General features: G+C 43.0%; 1 protein-coding gene across 3 annotated transcripts in view; it reads left to right on the top strand.

Annotated features, from left to right (window-relative positions):
* The first annotated feature begins 12,373 nt into the window (after nt 1-12,373).
* Nucleotides 12,374-23,055, top strand: part of KIAA0319 (KIAA0319 ortholog) — a 47,274-nt gene continuing 36,592 nt past the window's right edge. For 2 of the 3 annotated variants that reach the window (XM_069853747.1, XM_069853746.1), the window contains exons 1-2: nt 12,374-12,534; nt 21,511-22,283. In XM_069853747.1, coding sequence (XP_069709848.1) covers nt 12,486-12,534; nt 21,511-22,283 — 822 coding nt within the window. In that variant the 5' untranslated portion in view covers nt 12,374-12,485. The remainder of the gene's footprint in view (nt 12,535-21,510; nt 22,284-23,055) is intronic. The other variant, XM_069853748.1, reaches the window with a different exon arrangement.

Raw genomic sequence — 23,055 nt, 5'->3', positions numbered from 1 at the left:
CTATTAGTAATTTATTCTTCTCTGGCTAAAATGGGTCAAAGACTTGAAGGATACTGCTAGTAAAAAGGAGATCTCTTTACAGAGTGGTCAAGTAAGCTTTTTCTCTGCAGGAGATGAGACTCACAATGAGCATAAAACTGGGCATGGCCATGTGGGTGATAAGACTTCCTCTTCTTCTCCCTGTCCCTTTCTTAGCTAAGAAAATTTACTCATTTCTCTGCTCTTATATCAACACACAAGATTTCAAGTCTAGAAATTGATGTGGAGCATCCAGCTACACAGGGTGTTTTCTTGAAGATAGTGAAATAGCAGGACATAAATTGAAAGGGTGTTTATGTACTTCACTTAGAAGATTTTGGCTTTTCTGGCTATCTGCTGTTGTACCCACACAACCTTATGCAAGCTTTTCTCTTGCATGGCATGTGGTTGGATCTCAGGCAGTGCCTGGGTGTTCAATACTCTAATCTGAAAAATGGTCAGTTAGCTTAGTTGGCGTTAGTACTTACATTGTTGAGCCAGTCTCTGCCAATGAATCTGTAAACAGCCTTTCAAGGCTACCATCAATTTATTGATGTATTGATGTATCAATTGTATTGATGTATCAATTTATTGATGTATTTAAGTAACTTCTAAGTCTGGTTTTATAACACCGTAGTCTTTTAATGCAAGAATATTACCTAAAATCCTAGTGTATCCACTTGACTTCAAGTGCCAGACTGTTGTTTCTTCTCCTATATGGTGTATTGTTAATTAGTGAAGGTTGTATTATTGAATCATGGAATCATTAAGGTTGGAAAAGACCTCTAAGATCATCAAGTCCAGCTGTCAGCTCAAGACTGCCATGCATACTAAACCATGTCTGCAAAATTTTTGAACACCTCCAGCGATGGTTACTCCATCACTGCCCTGGGAAACTTGTTCTAGTGCTTGACCACTCTTTCAGTAAAGAAATTTTTCCTAATATCCAATCTAAACCTCCCCTGGTGCATCTTGAGGCCATTTCCCCTTGTCCTATTACTTGTTACTTGGGAGAAGAGACACACAACCACCTCACTGCAACCTCCTTTCAAGTAGTTGTTCAAAGTGATAAGGTCTCCCCTCAGCCTCCTTTTCTCCAGACTAAACAACCCAAGTTCCCTCAGCTGCCCCTCATAAGACTTGTTCTCCAGCTCACTGGAAGGGAGGAGGTAGGGAAAATTGAGAGTAAAATTAAGTCAAGGAAGAAGGGAGAGGTGAGCGGAAAGTGCTTCTAAGATTTAATTCTTAATATTTATCATTATCCTACTCTGATTTGATTGAAAATAAACTAATTTCCCAAGCTGAGTCTATTTTGCCTGTGACAGAAATTGCTGAGTGACATTCCTGTCCCTATCTTGACCATAAGCCCGTCTTATATTTTTCTCTCCCGTGGCCAGCTAAAGAGGGGAGTGGCAAAGCAGCTTTGGTGGCATGGTCAACCTTGCACAAGACATAACGCCGTCGTTTTCAACAAGACCTGTGGGAGCCCTGCTGAATAAAGCAGAGAGACAGCTGCAGTTATAGATATATCCTGTAGCTGCAATAACTTCCCATCAGTAGGCATAGTTTTGTTTTCAACTATAGGTACCTATTGTTAGAAAATTGTGTGAGACAGGAAGGTGACTTTGCACAGGTCATAAGCATTGGATGGCTTTGTGATATGTTCTGCATCTGCTTAAGGCCCTGAAAATGGTCCCCTTTATTTAAATGCCTAGCCTGTGGCGGGTTTGATGCGGTGTGTTCATACAGTACTTGTTAATGTCAGCACTCCCAGTGTCTGCACACATACCAAGTTTTTCCCTGTGTTATTAGAGACTACTGCTACTGTCATGGAGTTCTGGTTTTCTTTCTCCTGCAGTATTAATATAATGTTTATGCTCAGCTGTTAACTAACTAGCTCAGATATTAATGCCTGTACAATACCTGATGAAAAAACTTGTTTGGATTCTTCACAAGGGATGAATGTCCTGAAGGATTGTCTTGTATTATGTTTAATAGGAACATTGATACATATATATGTATGTGCATGTATGTGTATATAAACACCTTCATTAAGTGTAGGATCACTGAATTGTTAATGCGTTCATTTACTCAGCCATCCTGCTTTTTATAAGAGACGCTGTCAGTTCAAAAATGGGAGGTTTGCTTTAGCTGTGACTTGAGCTTCAGATGCTGTTTCAGTATTTATTTTGGCAAGGTGCCTAGTGTGCTAATGACCAGAGGGAGATGAGAAGGAGATGAGAAGCCTCTGCTTGCCTTTCCCAGTGATGTTTTAAGGGCCTTCGCTCTCCTGGAGGTTCCTGGTGTCTGGCGTTACTCTCTACCTGCTTTCATGACATCAGTTCTTCCTGTCTCTGATTTCCTTAGGATGAAGGGATTCTGCTACACTTTTTATAATGCATCAGTGTACTGCCTTAAGCTGTATTTGTTATTCTGCAGCTCTAGGATTTGATTGTATTCCCGGTTACAGTTTATTCAGACCGTACATGTTCTTACTGTTATAGCCCTGGCCTAATTACATGTAAGAGGTGGCAATATAGTTCTACTTGGCCTTTCTCACTCTAAGGGAGAAAATAACTTGGGTCTGGATTGAAGTCCGAGTAAACCAAAATCACAGAATCATAGAATACCAGGTTGGAAAAGACCTACTGGATCATCAAGTCCAACTGTTCCTATCAAACACTAAACCATGCCCCTCAGCACCTCGTCCACTTGTAATGAGTAACAGAAAGTAATTTGCTGCTCAAGCCAACTAAATGAGCAGCGATCTTTCTGTTTCAAAGCACAGGAACATCTTGTTTGGTAAGAAGCACAGGAACATCTTGTTTGGTAAGAAAGAAGCCACAATGCTATCTTAACTAAATGCTAAAAGTTACCATGATAATATATGTTTTGTATATAGATAAGTATCTACTGAATTTACAACCAAGCCTTCTGAAACCTCCTGAAGCAAGAGTTAAGAGCAACAGATCACCTCGGGCCCCAGCAGATGTTGATTGGGTTGCTCAGCTTGCCTAACTTTGTGAGCCTTGGTGGAGCTGTGACTCCCAGGCCGCCCAGCGCTGCTTTTGCTTTCCTATCTAAATAAATAGTAAATTGATCCACGTTTGGACTTTGTGTTGTTAACTCAACTATAACACACTTGTCCCTTAAACACCTCCAGGGCAGGTGACTCAACCACCTTCCTGGGCAGCCTGTTCCAGTGCCCAGTGACCCTTTATGTGTAAAATTTTTTCCTAATGTCCAGCCTAAACCTCCCCTGGCAGAGCTTGAGGCCATTGAGCGGCTTGAGGCCACTCCTTGCTCCGACGTGGGGGTGAAGCGCTTCCCCCGCTGCCTCCTTGCTTGCTCGGTGGCTCCCGGGACCGGCGAGGCGGGGTGGCGGGGTCGCGCTTTGCCCGGCGCGGCGCGGCGGGGTTCGGGCCTGCACCGGGGCGGCCCCGCTCCTCGAGCCTCCGACCGGGGCGGGGTGGGGGGGGGGCCGGGAGTGTCCGGTGCGGTCCTCGCCGGACACACTTCCCCCGTCGGAGGCTCGAGGAGCGGGAGGCGCGGGCCCCGCAGGGTTATCGGGAGCAGGACGGCGGGAACGCCTCCAGATCGTGAGGGTGAAGGGAAATGGTAACGCGGGAGCGAGTGTCTCTGGTAGCGGTAACGTGGGAGGATTTAGACGAGGTGTTTGGAAGGAGTTCTTCCCCGTGAGCGTGGGCAAAGGTTGCCCAGGGAGGCCGTGGCTGCCCCATCGCCTAGAGGTGTTCAGGGCAAGGTTGGATGGGGCTTGGATGAGCCTGGTCTAGCGGGAGGTGCCCCTGCCCGTGGCCGGGAGTGGAACTGGATGGTCTTGGAGGTCCTTTCCAACCCAACCATGATTCTGTGATCTGTGATGAAATAGGAGTGATGATAGGAATGGTCGGACTAGATGATCTAGGAGGTCTTTTTCAACCTAGTGACTCTGTGATTCATTCTTTCTTGTCCTGTCCCCTGTCACTTGGGAGAAGAGGCCAGCTCCCTCCTTTCCACAACCTCTTTCAGGTAGTTGTAGAGAGCAGTGAGGTCACCCCTCAGCCTCCTCTTCTCCAGGCTAAACAACCCCAGCTCTCTCAGCCATTCCTCATAAGGCCTGTTCTCCAGCCCCTTCACCAGCTTTGTTGCTCTTCTCTGGACTCACTCCAGAGCCTCAATATCCTTCTTGAGGTTAGGGGCCCAGAACTGAACACAGTATTCAAGGAGCGGTCTCACCAGTGCCGGGTACAGAGGGAGAATAAGCACCCTGGACCTGTGGGTTACGCCGTTTCTGATACAAGCCAAGATGCCATTGGCCTTCTTGGCCACCTGGGCACACTGCTGGCTCACGTTCAGTTGGCTGTCAACCATTTGGAATGGAAGAGAAGGGGATTCTTTTTCGTTGGAAAGCTGTGGAGGTTCATGTGTTACTTGCCAAAAGATGTTGTGGTCCTGTTCAGTAATGGCATGTGTTTAAAAGATCAAAATGTTTGTATTTAGAGATCAGTTCAGAATCCCCCCTTCTGTTGGCTACAATGCCACCAAAAGCTGACAGCTGCAGTATTTTTAGCATACCTGCCTATACACTTCTCAATGCTGCTGTTCCTCATCTAATGGAGAGTGTGTTTGAGGTTCAAACTGTTAAGAGCTAAGAAACACCATAGCCATTGCCAACAGCACTGCCTGCTCATACAGGTACAGAAATAAGAGGCTTTGTGATATCAGTGAAGTACAGAGTTAGAAAACCAGTCTTGTGGCCTTATTTTTAACTGCTGGAATCTCATGGCTGGCTGTCTTCTTAAATTTTAATGTCTCTTGTGTTTGTGTGATGAAACTTGCACTTGTGTGAAACACTACAGTATTGCACAGTACAAGTAAGAGGAGTATTGCCTGCACACACTGCAGCAGTTTTTACTATCTTAGCTGTTTAAGAAAGCATGCTGTTTCTGCTGGTTATGTTCTCATCTGCGGATTGGAAGCTACACACTTAATTGTGTCTGAGCTTGATCCTAATATCAGGAAACGCAATCTCTTATTTTATGTAGTAACATCAATAGATGTGTAGCCACAAAGAAGCATGGGACGACACAGTGCTGCTTTTGTGTGTTCACTGTATCCTGGTATGATGTGTCCTATAAGGATTCAGTGAAGACTGTACATGCAGTCTAAAGTCTGGCATTTTGTAGGTTTGTTAACTCATAAATTTTTAAAAAAACAAACAAGCCACTCAAACTCCTGAAAAAGCCACAACTGTTCATTACAATCACCTGTGTTTCTGAAATCAGTACAAGTAATGCTGCAAAAAATCTGGATCACTTGCACAGTGTCTCAGTGTTGCCAGAAGTAAACATGTGGACTCCCCAGACAACCCTTTTGTAGGATTCAGAAGCTGCCTCCTTTTAGTGGCAGTGAGATTATAAAGTTGGCCTTACAGGGGGAAAAGGCCTGTAAAACAGACAAAATTATTTTTCTGCCTTCTGATGGGGTTTAATTCTGACCTCATGATTGTCTGCTACTGAGCCTAATGAAAAATGCATTAGGCTGAAAGTCTCACTTAGGTATCTGGTCCATTTGGCTGCTTCTGGAAAGGGTGACAGCAAATTCATAACATCTCAGAAACTTCAAGTTTCAGTAATAGGCAAATCGCCATCTTTTGGTGGATGAAAACTTTTCCAAATCTATGCAGATTTCCATAGAAACTGGAAAAAGGCTGTGTGTGAAAATATGGTTCTACCATAGTAGTATTTTTGCCTCTTCTCCCCCAAGGCTGCAGAGCTTTTTAGGGTATAAAAGGTCTAGCCCCCACCCCCTGATACTGTGTCTGTAACTCTTTTTATTTAATTAGTTAAGAAAAATGACTATAATCAAGATCAAATAGTTCCCTTCTGAGTTGGCACACAGCTGCATATGGTGCTGCCAAAGTTCGAAGCAATTCAGCAGATCATTTTCAGAAAGGCTGTTGAGGGTCTCATTTGTTTGTGCTTTCACATCTTCTACCGACAAAAACTGGGTTCCTTTGAGCACAGACTTGATCTCTGTAGAGAGCCAGCTCTGGTGGACAGGGTGGGTGCTGAAGCACAGTAATATTGTTGTTAGCTGAAAACTGCTTCACAGACAAAGCATTGTAGACTGTGCACACAAACAGTTTCCGACCAAGTGTAGGAAAACATCTATATTTAAAATCATATCCATTCATACCGAGTGAAGTGATTGAGTTGAGCCTTGTCTCACTGTGACATGTTAGAACATGTTCAGTACCTATCTCTTTGTCTCTCCCCTCCCACTACTGATGCCCAAACTAGAGGGTTAGTATCTTTTTTTTTTTTTTGTGTCATACTTCGTTTGTGTTAGTGAGTTGGAAATACTTAACTCAGTTGTCTGTTCTAGCTTTTCCTCTGTTCTCATTGTCAAAAACAACAGAAACATTCAAAAAAACTGTTGAAAGCGGAAATTTATAAAAAATTTATGGTCTGTATGGCTCTCTGGTTTAGTTTGAATGTTCTGAAATAAAACAATAAAGAAAACCAAACACTTTGAGTAATGTATTACAAAAAAATGTAGATTATCAGCATGGGCAGGTGTATGCTACTGAGGTCAGCTGGGAAGGCTTAAGAAGTGATCTGTTTTTGACCGGAGATCACTGCCTGCATAGCTGAAAGCCAGGATGGATTCACCAAGGGAAAGTCATGCTTGACCTGCCTTTTAGTCATTTCATTATAGAAATGTGGCTTGGTAGGTGTGGGGAGAACAGTGGAGATCACTTTCCTGGAGACCAGAAGCCTCTGCTTGCCTTCAGTAAGGCTTTTTACAATGTATTAAGGTTTAGCCCCCACACAGCCAATTTCAGCAGATAAAACTGAGCAGTTGGACTCCCAATTCCTTTCCGCACTCCACCCCCCCAGGGAAAGGGAAATGAGAGGAAAAAAGACTTGCAGGTTGAAAACTAAACTAAAACAGCTTTAATGAAATAGTAATAACAACAGCAACAATAATAAAAATATACAGATGTTTGAAATTGCGGCCCCACCCCTCAATGACTATATGTCACCACAGATACTGCAGGGCAGGTCGGGGAAAGGGTTGGGAGAGAGCTGGACACAGGAACTAGATTCAGGAATGCACAGATCCAAGACTGGGGCAACCAGACAGATGAAGTCCTCACTGGATGTCAGCCATTGCAGAAGAGAGCGAGACCCTCATGATCTCTCAGTTTTTTACCAAGTATGATGTATATGGGATGGAATAGTCTGGTCAGTTTGGGGTCACCTGTCCTGTCTTCCCCTCCCTGCAGGTGTAATCCTTCTTCATCTTTGACTTAGGGCACTCCGCAAGCTCAGGGATGGTCTTGGTTACAATAGGAATAAGTATAAGCAATGGCCTTTCTACATACCAGTGCCCCATGTTATCACTTATAGAGAGAAACACTGTCTAAAAGACATGCAGTTAACTTTCAGAAAACAAAGTTACTTAGGTGAGAACTAAATGAAGTTAGAAAACTGATTCTACTTTAGCTCAAACCAGAACACAGTGTCTCCCATAACATCTCCCATAGCTGTTGAAGTATGAGCTGTGTAAGCAAACAATAAGGGGGATTGAAAACTGGCTGGGTGGCTCTGCCCATTTTTTAATGATAAGTGGCACAAAGTCTATATGGAGGCCCTAACTAGAGGTATACCCCAGGGGTCAGTACTGAATCCAGTCCTGTTTAATATCTTTATTAATGATATGGATGATGGGGCCCAGTCTGTTCTCAAGAGGTGTCCAGATGATGCAGAACTGGGAGTAGTGGTGGATAGTCCTGAGAATTGTGCTGTCATCCAAAGGGACCTCAACAGGCTGGAGGAATGGGCTCACAGGAACCCTGGGAAGTTCAGCAAATGGAAGTGGCCATGGGAAAGAACAGCTGCATGGGGACCATCCATGCACATGGGATCTGTGGGTCCTGGCGGACACCAAGTTGACCATGAGACAGCACTCTGCCCCTGTCACAGAGAAGGCTAATGGTATCCTGGGCTGCACTGGGAGGAGCATCACTAGCAGGTTAAGGGAAGTGACAGTTCTCCTCTATTCAGCACTGGTAAGGTGGCCGCATCTTGTGTACTGTGTACAGTTCTGGGCTCCCCAGTACAAGACAGATACAGAGCTACAGGGGAGAGTCCAGTGAAAATGACAAAGGGACTGAAGCATCTCATCTGTGAGGAAAGGCTGTGAGAGCTGGGGCTGTTTAGCTTGGAGAGAACCCTTCAGTGTTTACAAACACCAGAAGGGAGGGTGTAATGAAGATTGAGCCAGGTGTTGCCCAGTAGCGGGCTAGCAGGCAACAGGCACAAACTGAAAGACAGGAGGGTCTCTCTGAGTACTGGGAATCACTTTCTCACAGTGAGGGTGACTAAGTACTGGCACAGGTTGCCTAGGGAGATTGCAAATTCTCCATCCTTGGAGGTATTTAGGTCTGTATGGACATGGACCATGGCACCTTGCTCCAGGGTCTGTAGGCAAGGTGATGTCCAGAAGTCCCTTCCAGCTTCAACCATTCTGTGGATTCATTGTGAGACTGCGTAGTTTTTTTCAGCACAGAATTAAACAATTTCATTTACATCACCTTTACAATGAGATAAAAAGATAATGCTCCAGGCTATGGGACCTTCAGGACTGACTTAGGCTGAAGTGCTCATTTCTGTTCAGTTGCTGATGATACTGTACTCCTGACACTGCTCAGGCATTGGTATTTCAGTGGCTGCTTTCTAAGCAGGACGCTTGGAATGACTTGGCTTAAGAAAACAAGAACTTTTGTGCTTTTTTGTCTATTACAGAACCAGATACTATACTTGATGGAAGGACAGAAAAGCAAGTGGGGAATGCAGGACAGTAAAAAACGTCCCTGTTGCTGAAGAGTTTGTATCATAAAAGTAGTACTTGGAAGCATCCAGACTACCTGTTGCTCTTTTGAAGGTGATGCCTTACTAAATTAGTCCCGTTCACCATAGAGGACCACAGCTATATGTGTTCTCTCAGGGGTTGCATCCTGAGAGAACATCTAACTACAGGTACCATAAGACTGTCATATTAGAAGCAGTGTAGTGTTATGTGGTGTGGTTTGGGTATTTTTGGTGACATTTATTTCTTGTGATCAGAGATAAATTTTGTAATTGTACAGCATATGAATAAACCGGGAGACCAGCTTAAGTCTTCAGTGTTCTAGCTGCTTTGCAGCTGCCTTAGGAAGAGGACTTTGTTGATTTTGGATAGAACAAAGATCACAAAAGTCAAGTTATCTTTTAAATCAAGTATGAAGCTTTCTGAAAATTAGTAATAGTTTTTCTTGATTTTGCAGAGAGCTTGTCCAAAGCCTTATCTCTTTGTACTCAGGACTCGGTTTTAAATCTAATTTATTCTTTTCTTTTCTTTTTTTCTTTTTTTTTTCGCTTTAGTGATCGTCTGTGGCCATTTTGCTTATGCCTTTGATACTGAAAATACTGGCAAATAAACTCTCTAATACTTATTTTGGAATTTTAGAAAGCAAGCATCCTTTATTGCAGCACCAGATGCATGAGGGATAATTCCACCTATCATGTATAGTGAGACAAGAGCTGGTTACAGAATATACTTGCCATCTACATGCCGGTGTATAACATTTCCCAGAAATCTTATGCATCTTCTTTTACTTTCCAAGGACAAATTTTAATGTTATTATGAGCTTTACAACAGCCAAATCTCCACTAATTGAGACAGTACCAGTTCTCTGTCTGACCTTACATTCTTTAGACAAAGAAACTATAAGCAAACAGAAACGAAACAGAAGACAACGCGTCTATTCAGCCCATATCATACTTAACACAAGATGTTATCATTTCTCAAGAGAACAGTGTCTGGAAAAACACCATCTGAAAAAAACCCATGCTATCAGAGGAACATTATGTCTGTAATTTCAAAAAAAATACAGTTACTTAAATGAGACTTAACGGAAGTTAGAAAACTGATTCTCCTTTAGTTTCATAGAATCATAGAATTGTAGAATGGTTTGGGTTGGACGGAACATTAAAGATCATCTACTTCCATCCCCCCATCTATGGCCAGGGACACCTCCCATTAGATCAGGCTACTTAAAGCCCCATCCAAACTGGCCTTGAACACCTCCAGGGATGAGGCATTCACAACTTCCCTTGGCAACCTGTTCCTCACCACTCTCATAGTGAGTAAATTCCTCCTTATGTTTAGTCTAAATCTGTTCCTCTCCAATTTATAGCCATTCCCCCTTGTCCTGTCACTACAAGCCCTTGTAAAAGTCCCTCTCCAGAGTTCTTGTAGGCTCCCTTCAGGTACTGGAAGGTCACTGTAAGATCTCCTCGGAGCCTTCTCTTCTCCAGGTTGAATAAGCCCAATTCTCTCAGCCTGTCCTCATACGGAAGGTGCTCTAGCCCTCAGATCATCTTTGTAGCCCTCTTCTGGACCCATTCCAACTGTTCCATATCCCTCTTATGTTGGGGATTTGAGAATTGGACACAGTACTGCGAGTGAGGACTCACAAGAATGGAGCAGAGGGGCGCAATCACCTGCTTCAACCTGCTGGCCACACTTCTTTTGATGTAGCCCAGGATATGGTTGGCTGCCTTGGCTGTGAGCACACATTGCCAGCTCATGTCAAGCTTCTCATCAATCAGCACCCCAAGTCCTCCTCCACAGGGCTGCTCTCAATAGCTTAAGCCAGAATATTTCACTTTAGTAGTAGTAACTATTTCTTGCATTATCTTGAGCAGAGTTAGTGTTTGTGCCACACCGCTGAGATCTTGTCAGAGCCCAGTGTTCTCTGACTGGGTTCTTTCAGGTATTCCATGTATAGAGGGCATAATATTTAATATCAGCTTTACTTATTTGGAGATACTTGATGTGACACAAGGTTTCTGATGTAGCGGAGCAGTACAAAACATACTGAAATCACAATGCAAATGTACATTACACTTGGCAAAATATAACAATGGCAGCATGCAGTTCAAGCACAGTACCACTGTGATTCCATTACTGATGTCTATAATAAGCTCACTGTTGCAACACTGGGCATCCTCCAGCACTCGGAAGGAATGCATGGGCTGAAACCAGCTAAAGCCCATAGCTGTCTTCAAAATTCTTTTGCTAGGTGTTTAGTTTTTATGCTGCATTTTGGGCTGAGCCACATATACATTTCCATTTGCTGGTCTGGCTAGATCACGGAAACATTTACAGTCTTTAATGATCTAAGTGGGAGAAACATTTTCACCATCTGTTGATCCACTCAACTGTTGACAAGTTTTTAACAATAAATAGCACCTAAAGCAAAGGCCAACCTTTGGTCCCTTTTGTGTTCAGATAAACACCTGCCTTGCTTTGCAAAAGCTGTGGTCAGTCACAGCCTACCTTATTCCCTGCTGAGCTGCGAGGGTTTCTTCTGTAGTTCAATCAACTTTAGCCAGAGTAGTGTGTCTAAGTAACTTCCTTCTTCCTTTTGGAAGGGAAAAAGGCAAGATGATTTTCATCGTATAAAATTATGCATGGTAAGGAACCTGCCAAGAGCAGCCAGTTAGCATTTCTATCACATATAGATACAGGCAGCTGAAGTATGATAGTCATTACTTCTACCAAGTCACATTTTGACTATCAAATGGAATTGACTGGGATACTCTGCCTTGAGAAGGGCTATTCTTAAAAACAAACAAACAAACAAATCCCAAAACATTGCCTGTGCTTTCATTTAAAGGAGTGGGTTTTGGCTGAGTATCTATTTAGGATTGTTTATGTGCAGGGAGTTGCGAGTCTGGCTAAAACAACTTCTTTTCTTGCATGAGTAGTGTTGCTTTGAACTATTTGTTCCTTAGTGGACCTCTTTGTTGCTTAGGCTGCCCTGTTTGGAGAATTTACTGTCCTGACAAGGAACGTCTACCTAGAAATTCTGGAAGCGTGTCTGCTTGGATCACCTTGATAGCTGGAAGAGAATAGCTTGAGGGCTGCCTCAAGAGCTGATTTAATATTGCATGAGTTTTAGCACGGACATTGCTGTCCATGATTCCTCAGCTAAGGGCACCTGCAAATTTCTGTTTAAAGTCAGAGCAAAACCTAGGGCTGGTTAACTGCAGACAGAATATTTGTGTGTTCTGAGATACCCAGGTGTGCAAATCTTTCTGGGACATTTCTGCATCTCCAATGAATGAGTTTTCCAGGTAGGTAATTTGTTCTGTACCTTCAGTTTGCCTTGTCTACTGTGTCATCCATCAAGAAGTCAGGAAGTAATAATAAAACCTGCATTTAACCTGCCTGTTGGCTTTTACTGTGACATTCTAATTAATGCTCACGTCTGACCTGTTTTTTCTGTGCTCTGTTGCAGTGCTCCATGGCCACAGCAGAGTACTGAGCAACATTAGTGGAAAACGACATTAAGACTTATAATTTCCACACAGCTGTTGGAAAAGCAGTTGTCACTGCCTTCCTGGTGCAGCATGGCATTTGGACTTGGTGTTCTCTGCCTGTTACTATGGGCAATAACAGGTAGGAGTTTACTTCTTGTGTGTCTGAGTCACAGAGAGCAAGTGAAGCAAATGCTCCTCAAGTATGTATGCAAGTGTGAATAAGGAGAGCTGGGAAATCTTGTGACTCCTCTGTGTAAAAAGTTCTTGTAAGGTGTAGCCTCATAGTTGGCCATTGATTGCAACAGAGGAAGGCAGTTTGGATCCAATTGGCTGTTTGGAGCAGATTTCAATAGGTCTGTTTCAGGGTAGCTGCCTGGGCGGGACAGGGTAGTGGGAAAGTTTGAAGAGTTTTACTTCCCTTTCCCTTGCAGGAGAGCAATTTAAGAATGATGCTTTGCTTCTGTTCTAAGCTACCTTTTTTTTTCATTCTGAAATATGATAAGATGGTTGATTGAGAAGCAGTAATGCATTTGTTTACATCTCTCACCTCACTATCTGCTCTACAGACACATATTTCCTTTTAAAGACCATGGGAAAGTCCTGTAAGTTTCTGTTTCAGCCACAGAGATAGGTAAATCATTTCCAAAATAAGACAAAAGAGAAATGATAGTAATTCTTAATACTGCCTCTGTGCCATAGGAAGAGCTAATCTATGCAGACAGTTTTGACATGGCAGCCACAGGACAATGTACGCAAGCATGTGGTTTATTTCTATAAAATATAGTGTTTGAATTCTAGTTGTGGAAACTGGCAGTATTTGTATTAAAAGGAATTGAGAAAATAAGTCAGTTATCTGGCTTTCATCTCCTGTAGGGTAAACAAGATTGGCTGTTCCATGAGGGAGAGCTTTGCAAATGTGCTAAGGCTTAACTTGACTACTGAATTTGGAAATGTTGGTTGGGGGTGATAAACAGTAACTACAGCTGTGCTCGTAGGTGGTTTGAAGTAATCATAGAATCATAGAATAGCTTGAGTTGGAAAGGAACATTGTTGTCTAATTCTAACCCTTGGATGTCATAGTGCCAAGCTTTTTGAGGAGAACATGTAGCTGAGATTTTTATTGCTGTAGTAAACAATGACTATGCGTTCTGTAAATAAATAAAATGGTCTTCTCTGAGATACTGAGTACCTATCCATGCCAGTATCTTACAAAAAAAAAAAAAGCACACCAGCTTTAATAGAATATCATAGAATCGTAGAATCGTAGAATCATAGAATAGTTTGGGTTGGAAGGGACCTTTAAGATCATCTAGTTCCAACTCCCCTGCCATGGGCAGGGACATACCACTAGATAAGGCTGCCCATGGCCCCATCCAACCTGGCCTTGAACATCTCCAGGGATGGGACATCCACAACTTCCCTGGGCAACCTGTTCCAGTGCCTCACCACTCTCAAATTCTTCCTTATGTCTAGCCTAAATCTGCCCTTCTCCAGTTTATACCTGTTCCCCCTCATTCTATCACTACAAGTCTCTGTAAACAGTCCCTCCCCAGCTTTCCTGAAGGCCCCTTTCTGGGGTTTCTTGGAACCCCCCCAAATGGAAGATTACTATAAGATCTCCTTGGAGCCTTCTCTTCTCCAGGCTGAATAAGCCCAACTTTCTCAGCCTGTTCTTGTCTGGACCCTCCTCTGGACCCGTTCCAACAGCTCCATATTCTTCTTATGTTGAGGATTCCAAAACTGGACACAATAGTCCAGATGAGGTCTCACAAAAGACGAATAGAGGGGCATATCCTTCACGTGCAAGTGGAAATGTTTGATTTCTATCTTCAATTGCAATTTTGCTATGATGTCTTGATTTATCTAAGATTGCATTCTGAATGCTGGCTGTATCCCTAGCCTCCCTCTGTATTTCAGGTAAAGGCACACAGCATTAGGGGTTAATACATTCTAGCATCACATATAATTTTAGTATAAACATTAGTATTTAGTTATTTCCATATGGATAATTTGCATTGTTTTCCATCCAATTAATATTAACTAAACTGGAAGATACTTTCTGATTTCCAGGTTATGTTTGCTGAAAAACATCAGTAGATGCTGATCTTTCTTAAGGACTTCTTTTTTGTGCAGGCTTTGAAATGAATTGACTCAAGCTCAGGAAGCTGCTAGCTGTAGTTTTTCTTTGTACGTGACCTTGTTCTTCTAAAGGCTACTTTTTCTTTTAAAAATAAAGTTTTTTCCTTACCACTTGCTTTAATTTAAGGTAGCGAGAAGGCTGACAATATAAGAAAGGTTTCTCATTGCATTGTTGAGAGAATAGAGAAATGGCCTTATTAATGAATATCTTCAGAAGGATATTGAAGAATATGCTCTGGTTTGTCAAAAGAAATTGTGGTGAGCTACTCTTTACTGTTTAGCTGACATTTATTTGTTTGGGTTTTTTTTTTATTTTGTGTGTTATGGTGTTTGACTGCTTTTCATGAATGTGATGCATTGACCTTGGCCAACTGACCGTCAGGTCACTTCCCCTTCTCAACAAGGTGGGAGAAAAATATGATTAAAAGCTTATGGGCTGAGATCAGGACAGGTAGATCACATACCAATTGCAGTCAAGAGCAAAACAGACATGATTTAAGGAAGTTAATTTGTTTATAATCAATCAGGGTAAGATAATGAGAAGTAAGAAGAAATCTAAAATCACTTTCCCTCCATTCCTCCCTTCTTCCTAGGCTCAGCTTCACTCCCAGTTCTTCACAGCCCTTCCCCTAAGCAGCCCAGCAGGATGAGGAATGAGTGTTGCAATCAGTTCATAATACTTTGTTTCTGCCACTTCTTCTTTGTCATACTGTTCTGCTGTTTCCCGACTCCAGTGTAGGGTATTTCCCACAGGATACAATCCTTCACAAACTTCTCCAGCATGGGTCCTTTCCTTTGAGTTCAGTCCTTCAGGAATGGATTGTTCCAGCGTGATCCCTTGCAGGGTCAAAGGTCCTGCCAGAAAATATGCTTCTATGTGGGCTGCTCTCCACAGGGCTACGGGTCCTGGTAGGAGCCTGCTCCAGTGTGGGCTCTTCACTGGGTGGATCATAGACTCCTTCAGGGCTCATCCACCTGCCCTGCCATGGAGTACTCCATGGGCTGCGGGGTGGATATCTGATCCACCATGGATCTCCATGGACTGCAGAAGGAAAACCTGTTTCACTATAGTCTTCCCCACAGGCTGGAGGGGAATCTCTGCTCTGGTGCCTGGAGTACCTCTTCTGCCTCATTCTTCACTAACCTTGGTGTTTGCAGGGTTGTTTTTCTCACGTATTCTCACTCCTCTCTCCTGGTTGCTGCTGTTGCACAGGGATTTTTCTACCTCTTTTTTTACATGTTATCACAGAGGTGCTACTAATGTTACTGATTGGATCAGCCTTGACCAGCAGTGGGTTCTTGGAACTGGCTCTGGCTGACAGGGGAACACCTTCTGGTGTTACCTCACAGAAGCCACTCCTACAGTCCATTTCTTCCCCCACCTCTGACTACCAAAAGCTTGCCATATAAACCCAATGCAGTGAAAAAGAAGGTGAGGTAGATCATCTAATTGATACATTTATCTACCACTGACTAATGTTTATGCATCTCAGGGGGCTTGAGCTTGGTGTAGCAATAGGTTTTCGTGTATACCATATGCTGTGCCTCTGTCACTTAGCACCACATGCAGTTTGGATGAATGACTTTCCAAACCTGAACATACAGCTCCTTGTTTCTCCATATAGGTGTTCTTTATGATGCCAGTCTCATTTCACTGGCTTGTATTCATTCGTTGAGGAAACCAGCTTATATTGAAATAGATTTAAATTATTCTAGCCATTAGTAAAAATTAGTAGTTTTTATGCTAACGCATCGAAGAATTATTTTTTTTCCTATAAGAGCTATAAGAAATTGCTTTCCATCACAGAAACTGCAGTTTACTTTGCAGCCTGGAATCCAGCACTTTGACATCAGTTCAGTCTAGCTCACTTCTTGGGGCAGGCAGAACTTGCAAATACTGCTATTGAAATGCATATTTGCAAATACAATAGTGTTCTCACAGCTGATTCTCAGCCTTCTCATACTGTGTGTTCATACTGCGGTGCTTTGTTCTGAGATTAGGCACTCCAAAAATATGCAAAGATGAATGGTAAGGTAATTGTGTGCCCAGGTGTTGTGCAGACTAGTCTCCTGCTTTTAACTCCATGCAGCCCAGGCATAGATTACATGACCAGAGTCTTTCCTGGACATCCTTTGCTTTACTCTAAGGGAGGGTGTTTCTAAATACATTACAAGCCATCGATTTTCAACAGTTTCACTGCTGCTGGTTGTGGACTTTGAATAATAAGGTGAAGACCCTTTTCTCCTGATGTATCTAACACATGAAACAGTGTTCAGGAGTGTCAACAGACACTTTAAAATGTAGGTATGTGTCGCGGTTTAACCCCAGCCAGCAACTAAACACCACACAGACACTTGCAGGATGCAGGGGGAAGAGAATTGGAAGGGCAAGAGGGAGAAAACTTCTGTTTTGAGATAAAGGCAGTTTGATAATTGAATATAATAATAATAATAATAACAACAACAACAAAAAGAGAGAGAAATAGAACCCAAGAAAGACAAGACACAAATGAAGAAACAATTGCTCACCACCAACTGACCAATGCCCAGTCAGTCCCCAAGCAGTGACCTCCCTGGCCAATTTTTCCCTATTTTATATGCTGAGTATGACATCATATGGTATGGAATATCAGTTTAGGTTGCTGTCCCAGCTATGCATCTTCCCAGCATTTTGTGCAACCCCAGCCTATTCACTGTGGGATGGGGTGATGAACAGAAAAGACCTTGACTCATCAGCACTGCTCAGCAATCATAAAAACATCCCTGTGTTGTCAACACTGTTTTCGGCAAAAATCCAAACCACCACCCCATATGAGCGATTGTGAAGACAATTAACTCTGCCCCAGCCAAACCCAGCACAATATGCCTTTGAAATGATAGTGGAACCACTAGCCTGGGGTCACAATGTGTTCTTTGTTAACTATTCTATCATGCATAGATGTTCTAGTAAGGTATTCTGGTTCACTCAGGTCTTTCAAGGGAGGCAAGATGGTATACTGCCTGAGTATGCTTTCTGAGATTATAGTGAGTTATACAGTATGCCACGTTATTTGACATTTTTCTCATCTCTGTTTGAAGTGGTCTGGTGTTTCCTCGTGGAGGGATGTAGTGGCTGCACTCATTCATTTACTTTTCTGGTCTCCAACTAGAAATATCCAGTGTCATTGATCATAGAATCATAGAATCATAGAACCACCAGGTTGGAAAAGACCCATTGGATCATCGAGTCCAACCATTCCTATCAAATACTAAACCATGACCCTCAGCACCTCGTCCACCTGCCCCTTAAACACCTCCAGGGAAGGTGACTCAACCACCTCCCTGGGCAGCCTGTTCCAGTGCCTAATGACCCTTTCTGTGAAAAATTTTTTCCTAATATCCAGCCTGAAACTCCCCTGGCAGAGCTTGAGGCCATTCCCTCTTGTCCTGTCCCCTGTCACTTGGGAGAAGAGGCCATCACCCTCCTCTCCACAATTTCCTTTTAGGTAGTTGTAGAGAGCAATGCAGTATCGCCAGTGCTGAGTACAGAGGGAGAATAACCTCCCTGGACCAGCTGGTCACACCATTTCTGATACAAGCCAAGATGCCATTGGCCTTCTTGGCCACCTGGGCACACTGCTGGCTCATGTTCAGTCGGCTGTCAACCAACACCCCCAGGTCCTTCTCCTCCAGGCAGCTTTCTAGCCAGACTTCTCCTAGTCTGTAGCACTGCACAGGGTTGTTGTGCCCCAAGTGCAGGACCCGGCATTTGGCCTTGTTAAACCTCATGGAACTGGTCTCAGCCTAGCAGTCCAGCCTGTTCAGATCCCTTTGGAGAGCCTCCCGACCCTCCAGCAGATCCACACTTCCACCCAGCTTATTTTTTTTATCCATATTTTTACATATATTTTTATCCAGTACTACAGACCTAAACATAATGATGTGACAGACAAGCCATCCATTGAGCGATCCAGTGTGCTCAGATGCTCCTCTGTAAATTAAGGGGAGAATGGGCAATGAACTGTTTTTACAGGCCAGATCTGGTCTGTGGTTTGGGCACATTTGGATTGTGAGCATATCCACAGCCTAGTTAAAAGAAAGGAGAAGAGGGTGCATGTCTTAAAGTGTAGGGCCTTTTTTTTCTTAACCACCCCCTCCCTCCACTCCCTTTTTCCCTTTCTTTTAGTAACACTTAGTTGATATATCAGTGACAAACAGGGGTGGTAACAATTCATGGAATGAAAACAATACTTGAAGAGAACTGTTGGGCCCACTGAACTAATTAGGGAGCTTTGGCAGATCCTGGACACGAGAAGATAAACATTATGAAGGCTGCTGTAATGGCCAGAAAAGCCTTGTAGCTCTTTGTAGATTTAACTAGAATACAATTGGCTCAAGCTTTGTGTTGAGTATTTGATTTAATGTAACTGAGCATTTTGGTTCTTTTGTCTATTTGTTTTCTCCGCCTCTTGCAGTACTTAATCTGCAGTCAGCATCCTTACTGAGGCCCAAAAGTGTTCTTTGGTATTGTGGATGTACCCTGTTTAAAGATCTATGAGAGTTCAGGAAAAGGGAAGCACCAAATAACCTAAAAGTAGCCTACAGGAAAAGAATGAAAGCACATTCTCAGTGTGTGGAGATGTTAGCTGTTGCTAGAGGAACTAATGCAGTGACAGTTCAGATACTGTTGATGTTCTCAGTAATATGGCTTTTCTGCTTTCCAGGACAGCACCTTCTGTAGGCCCTTACTAAAAAATCTGAAGTATAAGCTTTTTTCACCATTTTTGAAGCAAAGCGTGGCTTTTAGGGGTTTATAACTCTGTGGTGGAAATTGTCTCTAGTTTAAAAACTGTAGTTCAAGTTCCCTTCTGTGACTGCAGTTCCCACTGGAAGGACGGGATGTCATCCAGAGGGACCTGGATAGGCTGGAGAAGTGGGCCTGTGAGAATCTCATGAGGTTCAACAAGGCCAAGTGCAAGGTTCTGCACCTCAGTCTGGGCAATCCGCATTTTCAGTACATGATGCGGGATGACGTGATTCAGAGCTGCCCTGCAGACCTGGGGGCTCTGGTTGATGAGAAGCTTGACATGAACAATGTGCACTCGCAGCCCAGAAGGCCAACCATATCCTGGGCTGCATCAAAAGAAGTATGGCCAGCAGGTCGAGGAAGGTGATTCCGCCCCTCTATTCCTCTCTTGTGAAACCTCATCTGGAGTATTGTGTCCAGTTATGGAATCCTCAACGTAAGAAGAAGCTGCTGGAATGAGGAGGGCTACAGAAATCATTAGAGGGCTGGAGCACCTTCCATATGAGGATAGGCTGAGAGTGTTTGGCTTGTTCAGCCTGGAGAACAGAAGGGTCTGGGGAGATTTTATAGTGACCTTCCAGTACCTGAAGGGGCTACAAGAAAGCTGGAGAGGTACTATTCATAAAGGCTTGTAGTGATAGGACTAAGGGGGATGGTTATAAAGAGGGGAAGATTTAGACTAGACTTAAGGAGGAATTTCCTCACAATGGGCTGGCACAGGTTGCCCAGGGAAGTTGTGGATGCCCCATCCCTGAAGCTGTTCAAGGCCAGGTTGGATGGGGCCTTGGGCAGCCTAATCTAGTGAGGCATGTTCCTGCCCATGACAGGGGGGTTGGAAGTCAGTGATCTTTAAGGTCCCTCCCAACCCAAACAATTCTATGATTCTATTAAAAAAACAAAACAAAACAAAAACCAAACCAAACTTATTTTCAGTTTGCTCCCAGAACCTTTACAGCCTTTTAAAAATCATTTCAATGTGTTGTTATGGTGTTAGGAAAAACAAAACTTATTTCTTGGTGATACAGCATCAAAACTCACAAAAATGAGATGTTACTTGGATAGATGAAAAAAAAATAATTAACCCTAAAAATAGAATAGAACTCATTTGTTGTTTAAGGAAAGTGCAAGGAACAGATGTCAAGAAAGCAAGAGACAGTTCTGTTCTTCCTGTAGGAAAACACTGCCACACCTTCTATGTTGACATAGCTCAGAGAACGTGAATGTTAAGGATGTGCAAAGACGGCAGAGTCAACTTTGTCTTCTGTTACTCTGTTAGCCCCACAGTGGTGACATGTTGTTTCATTGGTTGAGTTAGCAAGTCTGGTTGAAAACCATCTTATGATGAATGTTCTGGTTTTACTTAACTGTTTTTTGAAGCATGATCCAATTTTTTCAAGTTGCATTTTTGAGAGAGGAATTCTGAAGAGCAGTTATAAAGAGGAAAAAACCACCTAGAAGAATGGTAAAAAATGAGGCATACATTATCTTGAATCCACACTTGATTTGAACACTTCACACTCAGTCTGTGATGTGCTATGAAAGCAATTATGTTGTCCTACAAAAAGATTACAACTTCACTGCAAAGGAAGGAAAGATGCTCCTTGCTAGAGCGAGCTTTTGAAATTTCACATGAACCAGTGGGTAAAGCAGCAAAGGTTTGAGAATTAGATCCAGCTTTTATTTAAAGTCCACCTATTCTGTTGGTGTGAGGGACTCTTCATGAGGTTCAAGTGACATGGCAGCTTTTTCGCCTATGTGGATTTTTCCTGCCTTCTCCCTCAAATGAAACAATGCCATGTTACCGCACCTTGTTTGAGTTTTGTTTTAAAACAGGGTTTGCTGACTGTGCTATGGAGGTATTGGAGGTACTCCATGATTTTTTATTTGTGTGTGTTCCCTGCTGTGTTCTTGTTTCTAAGTATTAGCAACTCACTTACTGTGAGTTTTGTCTGTATTTGTAGCAAGGGAGTAAGAGGCACTTTGGAAAACATGTCAAGCTTAGACTGCAAAATCCTCTGAAGTACAAATACTACTACAAAGGGACATGCTGTTAGTGAAAGCAAACAAGATTATTTAAGCAGAGTACCACCTGTTTTTATCTTGTATCCTGTGATAAGCCATTTTGGTCACAGTAAATGATATTATGGCTTGTTTTTAATGTTGTGCCTTATGTTGGTGGTGTTGTTTCAGGTTCCAGTTGTGAGCAGTGCAGAGAAGGAGCCACGTACTCAGGTGCAGTAATATCTCCCAACTTAGAAACCACTAAAATTTTGCGAGTTCCTCATGCTATGTCAGTGTCTGACTGCATTGCAGCATGTTGTGACCTCTCTGGTTGTGACTTGTCCTGGATGTTTGAACGACGCTGTTACATCGTGAACTGCCAACACAAAGAGAATTGTGAACCTAAAAAAATTGAAACTGTGAAATCCTATCTTACCTTTGTGCTGAAGCCTTCTCAGAGGCCAGCCTCACTGCTAGGATTTGGGCAAGTGATCCCAAGCATGATCCAGTCTGTGGGACTCCAGAATGAGCCATCTGAGGAAGTGAGTAGTCTGAAGGAGTTGTCTCTGCTTGGCAAAGATCCCAGCCTTGAGGAGATACCCGAATACACTGATGTTTATAAAGAATTGGAGCAGGACCCCTTTCAGGTGAGCATCAAACATGAGCAGAAGGAGGGCATGGATTATGCTGATTGGAGCCTGATGGTGGCAGGTGAAAATGGCTTCAACTCTTCCATGGGAGATGATGGAGATAACCAGGAAGACTTTGCGGAAAGGAAAGGGGAATCTAGCAAGATGGAAAGCCTTCTAAATAAAAACAGCTCTGAATTTAACTCTGTCACTGAACGCTCCATAGAGAGGTTGTCATCTGTTACAGAGATTACACCATTCCCTGGGAAGGCATTTGTAAGTGAAGCAGCTGTTCAGCCTCTCTCACAACCTGATGATCTTTTGCAAAAAGAGGTATGTTTGATCCTTGGGAAGCAGGCAGAGTATGGTATGGCCACTTTGCAATTGTTTTGGTTTTCAAATCAAATTACATCATGGCTTTGTAATGTTACCCTCACACTTAAATGACTTCCAATCCTGTTACAGTGGAGAAAAGTCTCAAGGGGAGAGGATTGTCTTAATAGGCAGATGAATCACTAAAGGGCTTTTTTCTATCAGATGTTAAGGAGCAGAACTCTTCTTTAGACACTGTGGGGTGTTCTAGGGAGGGTACAGATAGATGAGTGGCCTTGCACCTGATGTAATAGAGATGTTACAGCATTATTCTCTTCTGACCCTTGGTGTCTCAATTAGAAGAAGTTAGCTGAGCAATACGAGTGGACCCTCTAGGACCCGAAGGCCAATACCAGTAAACATAAGTTTCTCCATCAATAAAATAAAGCCTGTTTTATGCGTTTCAGTGCATAGTGGTGTTACAGATGTAATGGTGCTGAGTAAATATCATGCTTTGAAAACACGTAAGACAGGCAAGGTACACAAAGAAGGGACAGTGGTGGGTTTGGACCATGATGTACAGCAGGATAATAGGGAAAGGTGTTTTTGTTCTCAGAATCCTTTTCTTAAACCTGGCAATAGAAAAATAAGTTAAATACTTGAAACCTAATAGGGATACTTAAATAAAATGCACCTGTTCTCTGTTTATGCCAACCAGCTTGATCAGTTGGGACAGAGTAAGATCAGTTGGAAAGATGAAAAAAGCTGCAGAGTTAACGTTTACTGGGCTTGA

Source organism: Phaenicophaeus curvirostris, chromosome 3 (genome assembly GCF_032191515.1).
Source record: "Phaenicophaeus curvirostris isolate KB17595 chromosome 3, BPBGC_Pcur_1.0, whole genome shotgun sequence".
NCBI lineage: Eukaryota > Metazoa > Chordata > Aves > Cuculiformes > Cuculidae > Phaenicophaeus > Phaenicophaeus curvirostris.
Note: the sequence above shows the minus strand (reverse complement) of the source record. Positions and strands in the feature narration are given on the sequence as shown.